The sequence below is a fragment of the Oncorhynchus masou genome, chromosome 31, assembly GCF_036934945.1.
Source record: "Oncorhynchus masou masou isolate Uvic2021 chromosome 31, UVic_Omas_1.1, whole genome shotgun sequence".
Classification (NCBI taxonomy): domain Eukaryota; kingdom Metazoa; phylum Chordata; class Actinopteri; order Salmoniformes; family Salmonidae; genus Oncorhynchus; species Oncorhynchus masou.
The window spans coordinates 57,040,728-57,046,898 of NC_088242.1; the positions used below are offsets into that span (position 1 = coordinate 57,040,728).

Here is a 6,171-nt window from a genome sequence, read left to right on the forward strand (position 1 = left end):
GTGTCAAGAACTGCAACGCTGCTGGGTTTTTCACGCTCAAAAGTTTCCCCGTGTGTTTCAGGAATGGTCCACCACCCAAAGGACTTTCAGTGAAGCATTGGTGTCAAAATGGGGCAGCATCCCTGTGGAACGCTTTATAGACACCTTGTAGAGTCCATTTCCTGAATAATTTAGGCTGTTCTGAGGACAAAAGGGGGAGGGGAGACTCAGTATTAGGAAGGTGTCCTTAATGTTTTGTACATCCAGTATATAGTCACCCAATAAAATAATTTTAAGTCCCAGGTATGAAAAACAGCAGATGAAGGTAGCGGAAATGAAATGTTGTATGTTGAAACTACCGAACAGCAGTTGATCTGAAGAGCAGGGGACATTATGTAATTATGTGCAGACTGACAGTCCCATGCTTGGTTTATCTATCCCTGCAGACTCTATCCCGTGTATGCTGTCTCCGTGGTCCGACTGGAGCGACTGCAGTGTGACATGCGGGAAGGGAGTGCGTACACGCCAGCGCATGCTCAAGTCTCCAGACTTGGGGGAGTGTACTGAGGAGCTGGAACAGGTGGAGCGGTGTATGCAGCCGGAGTGTCGTAAGTGTCACCATCAGATGTTGCCATGCTGTTTACCACTACCATCAATGCTAAAACAGAGTGTGACCACTAGAAACTAGTGCCCAACTTTGTGCATAATATTTCAAATTCATATGTTTGTTTGTTTGTTTGTTTGTTTTAGCACTGTCATAGCCTGGTCCCAGATTGTATAGCTGAGTCCTTTGGTTTGTTTTGCATAGCAATAGCCTGTGTGTTGCCAAAAAGGTGTTGAGACTTAGGCTCACAGACAGACATAGTGGAAGTCAGACACCAGGCAGATTTCCGTCATGGAGGATTTGACATCTTCCGTCTCCTTGTACTTTGACATTTAAAGCGGAGCTCCATTATTTATATTCTAATCGGGTTCCTTGCAAAGTAAAAAACAAATGTTCTGCAACAAATACACAATTGTTCCCAGCAAAGTAATAACAAATGTTCTGCAAAAATACACAGTCGTATTATTCCATGAATGATGCAGTCAAATGTGAGAATGGATTATGGAAAGAATTATTGAAACAAGAAATAGTTTTCTGGTTTTCAGGCAGACTAATATAACATATGAAAAGATGACAATTTAGTCCTTATCAATTAACATTTATTTTTGTTCCTCTGGTTGAAATGAAAACCATACCAGTCCCCTACTGGACAATATACGCCCTCAGCGTCTTTTATCAAGGGTTGACTTGCAATAATAACACACAGCTAAGTTTATGTCGCTTAAATGAAGGAGTTTTCATCATTGTCAGGTAAGTAAAGTAGTTGTCCAATGATCATGAATAGAGACATTAGCAAGTAGCCTTTCACTCAACCTTTCAATACCCCCCCCCAACCCCTTTCCTATCCCTCCCCAGCTACGGACTGCATGGTATCAGAGTGGACGGAGTGGTCTGAGTGTAACAAGTCCTGCGGTAAAGGACACACCATCAGGACGCGCATGGTGAAGCTGGAGCCCCAGTTTGGAGGGGAGCCTTGCCCCGAGACGGTCCAGAGGAAGAAGTGTAAGATCAGGAAGTGCAAAAGGGGCTCCAGGGCCAGCGAGGAGAGGAAGAGACGGCGGGGGGGAGAGGTGGGCGGCGGGAAAGAGAAGAGAAGGGGCAAACAGCAAGAACGAGATGCAGCAGTGGATGAACAGCCAGGTCAGTCATCATCATCACCTTCATATATATTCTGTATACAGTGCCTTGCAAAAGTATTCATCCCCTTGGCGTTTTTCCTATTTTGTTGCATTACAACCTGTATTTGAAATTGATTTTTATTTGGATTCCATGTAATGGACATGCTACACAAAATAGTCCAAATTGGTGAAGCGAAATGGAAAAAATAAATTCAAAAAAATAAAGTGGTGTGTGCATTTGTATTCACCCGCTTTGCTATGAAGCCCCTAAATAAGATCTGGTGCGACCAATTACCTTCAGAAGTCACATAATTAGTTAGATTATGCACAGGTGGACTTTATTTAAGTGTCACATGATCTCAGTATACATACACACCTGTTCTGAAAGGCCCCAGAGTCTGCAACACCACAAAGCAAGGGGCACCACCAAGCAAGCGGCACCATGAAGACCAAGAAACTGGTCAGAATGAAGGAATGATGTATGGCGCTAAATACATGGAAATTCTTGAGGGCAACCTGTTTCAGTCTTCGGAGATTTGAGACCGGGACTGAGGTTCACCTTCCAGCAGGACAATGACCCTAAGCATACTGCTAAAGCAACACTCGAGTGGTTTAAGGGGAAACATTTAAATGTCTTGGAATGGCCTAGTCAAAGCCGAGACCTCAATCCAATTGAGAATCTGTGGTATGACTTAAAGATTGCTGTACACCATCGGAATCCATCCAACTTGAAAGGAGCTGGAGCAGTTTTACCTTGAAGAATGGGCAAAAATCCAAGTGGCTAGATGTGCCAAGCTTACAGAGACATACCCCAAGAGACTTGCAGTTGTAATAGCTGAAAAAAGGTGTCTCTACAAAGTTTTGACTTGTGCTCTCTCAAGTTTTCTGTTTTTTTAATCTTATTTCTTGTTTGTTTTACAATAAAAAATATCTTGCATCTTGAAAGTGGTAGGCATGTTGTGTAAATCAAATGATACAAACCCCCCAAAAATCTATTTCAATTCCAGATTGTAATGCAACAATCCTGCCAAGGAGGGTGAATACTTTCGCAAGCCACTGTATATACCTTTGTTATTATCATCTTCATCACTGTCTTCATCATTATCATCGTTTTCTTCAAGACCATCTTCATCACCTCTATTGTCATTTCCTCTTTCAGCCATGATCGACATTTTGATTAATGTCATTGTCAAGCCATGCTTGATTCATGATTTATACACCACCTTGATGTATCCTTTATATCCCAAATATAAAGGGCAAAACATTCATAGGGCAAGTCATTGATGATGATTTCACAGTCACTCATCATTAATTCTCCATGAGTCCCACTGAGATATCCGTTGTAGCTCTGAATGTAAATAGACATTTCTCAGTCAAGGTTCAAGGGGACCATGCAGCCCACTCTCAATCGCCCCGCCCAATGCTTGAGAGGATCAACTCTGCCCCCTCCTCCCTCCCTCTCTGCCTTGCCAGCCGGGCGCAGTGCGATTGCTGTGTTAGAGTGGCTACACTCAATGCTGATCAGCCCTGTCAGGGTGATACAGTGACTAGTCCAGCTCACAGATGGCCTTCCTGATGAGCAGGTAGAGGCCAAATAGTCAGGGTGGGCTTTGGACTGCTGCCTCCCAACAGAGACAGGGACAGGCCTCTTTAACCTGGGGCTAATGAGCTGTGGACAGTGACAAATACCCCACCGTGGTATATCCTCTAGGGTTGCTAGGCAGCATTACCCCCCCTGTACTTACCATGCATAATCAGTAATAATGGGAAATGGAGGCCGGACAGGGACTCCTTGTTCTTACACTGTCAATTGACTTGTTCCCACAGGTTGCAAGATGAGGCCCTGGTCCAGTTGGACAGACTGTACCAAACACTGCGGCGGGGGGATCCAGGAGCGCTTCATGACGGTGAAGAAGAGAGCTAAGAACACCCCGGCACAGGTCACCAGCTGCAAGGACAGGAAGGAGATCCGCGCCTGTAAAGTCCATCCCTGCTAGGGGGCGCTGCTGTTTATCTGTGTTTCTCTGTGATATTATACGATGCACTCTGTTAGGGTTGGGGGGGAGGAAGGAGAAGCAGACTCAGTCAGTGTTGATTTAGCCAAGGTTGGCAGTCGGTGTGGTGGAGACAGTCCACCTGTGTATTCGATGGAGATAAGAGATACTCCAGAGATGCCATTACTGTAAGCATTTAGTGGATCACTGGGCTGAGGACGAGACCAGTGTCAGTCATTAGTCTTCTAGTAGCCTCATCACTCAGCAGGCCTATGTATTACTATGTAACCAACACTATACAGTACACCACAACTTCACAACCACACACAATACAACACTTTTTTTTAACAATGTTATTTTTGTCTTTATACTACCGTCGCATTGGCTTCACTAGCTAGCAGTGATGGCACACTTTCACTCTTGCATGTCTAACATTTCTCAGTCAGAAGACTTCACTTCACTGGTTGTGGCCCTAGACTTCAAACTGTGGCCAGATGATGATGATCACCATGTTTAAAAGGGCAGTTGCAAATCTTAGAGTCACATTAGCCCAGGCCTCTAGCCTAGGGCGTCACAAGGAATTAGCTTTTGGCATTTTGTTCCTGCCCCAAATGTTTTTATCTGGGTCACTCCAGCATTCCTGTATCATTAAGGCAGGTCTCCAAACATCACTGCCCTGTTGATTTGGGCATAATAACCCTGTTGTATGAACCACAATACTCCATACAGTTTGTACAAAGTAGCTCTGTATACACAGTGACTTTTTCGAAAATAAGTGTTGATTGTAATGAAACGTTATTAAAATGAAAATACCAACCAAGTAATTTATAAAAAATATTGTATCCTGTGGTTAGTTTGTTAATTTGACAATTGTATTCCAAAACAAAGCACAGGTAAACAATCATTCCAGGTTTTTGTATGCCTCAAATAGATTATTCTTTTCAAGACAAGAATCTGTAGTGACTTTTTATTCCATTGTAATACATGTAGAGGCTTAAACATAGAGATGCCTCATTGAGAGGGCAGCGATTGTGTGCATCATTAGATATTGTGTTCTTTTTGTTGTGTATTTTGATAAAAATGTCAGCCAAGTCTTGCCAAACTCATTTTTAGATGTTCTCGCTCTCTTGTTTTTTTCTGTCCTCTCTCTTTCTTTTTTTTGCCTCTACACCATATCACACCATATTTTGGAATAAATAACCTTTACAATAAAAGTACATGTGAGAAATAATTCTGAATGTCTTTTTGCTCATCTCACACTTTCTTTTGACCGAGCATGTATTATACTTTCAATGTCTGCCTTGACTGTAGGCACAATGTGAATCCACTAGGTGGCGACCATGAAAAGGAAATTGAGAGGAAAAAAGACCTTGCAACTTAGCCAATTGTCTGAAATGACCTAGCTCAATCATACAGCACTTGTATGTTATTGTAAAAGCCATTGTTTCATATTGCCCTCAATGAAATAGTCATTAACTTTGCCAGTGAGTACCCAGCTCCAGGGTTCGAGAGATGAGCTACCTCCCAGCTGCACTGTATAAGATCAACCAACAGGGAGAGAAAGAGCACTGTTTATTTATAAATGTTCTTCTGCCACTGTCAAATCAGCCATGTGCCTCAGTTACTGCTCAACCACAGGTTTAACCAGGGCTGTGATAGATTTAAGAGAACCAATAGCAGATGGACTTTAAAAAAAACAATCTCTCATTTGGCTTTCTTCGTCACAAAAGGTTTGTTTTTCATTTCAATTCAATGTCAAACCATAGAGAGAAATAAACAGTTGCATTCCTTTCTTGAATTTCAAAAGGGGAAGAACACACTTGTTTTTCAATAAGGTAAGCATACAAAATGTCTTTATATAAATTAGTTTCAGCTGTAATGGCCACCGAGTGGATTGACTGGCGAGTGTTGAAGCCAGCCACTGTAGCCATGGTAACAAATACAGAGGCCTACATTGTACACTCATAAAAGATTTACTATGAATTATGGGAGAGACACTTGCACTTGCTGACACAGACATTAAATATCTATGGTGTTGGGGGGGGGTGCATCCGCCGAGATGAATGGCCGAGCACCAAAAATGAAATTCTATTTGTCACATGCGTCGTAAAACAACAGGTGTAGACTAACAGTGAAATGCTTACTTGCGGGTCCATTTCCAACAATGCAGAGTTAAAGATAAAAAATAATGAATATAAATAGTGACACAAGGAACATAGTGAATAACTAATAACAATAAAGAGTCAAAATAACATGGCTATATACAGGGAGTACCAGTACTGAGTCGATGTTCAGGGGTACGAGGTAGTTGAGGTACTATAGCAATGTACATATAGGTAAGGGAAAAGTGACTATGCAACAGGATAGATAACAGATAGCAGCAGCAGCATGTGTGTGTGGTGTCAGTATGCATGTGTGCGCATGTTTTGTGTGTGTGGGCGTATGTGTGTGAGATTGTGTAGGTAGAGTCCAGTTT

The 6,171-nt window shown here is 42.4% G+C and overlaps 1 protein-coding gene across 2 annotated transcripts in view; it reads left to right on the forward strand.

Annotated features, from left to right (window-relative positions):
• The window catches only part of LOC135524158 (spondin-1-like), a 154,798-nt gene extending 149,872 nt beyond the window's left edge, over positions 1-4,926 (forward strand). For both annotated transcript variants that reach the window (XM_064951416.1, XM_064951417.1), the window contains exons 15-17: positions 426-587; positions 1,439-1,723; positions 3,529-4,926. In XM_064951416.1, coding sequence (XP_064807488.1) covers positions 426-587; positions 1,439-1,723; positions 3,529-3,698 — 617 coding nt within the window. In that variant the 3' untranslated portion in view covers positions 3,699-4,926. The remainder of the gene's footprint in view (positions 1-425; positions 588-1,438; positions 1,724-3,528) is intronic.
• The last annotated feature ends 1,245 nt before the right edge of the window (positions 4,927-6,171 follow it).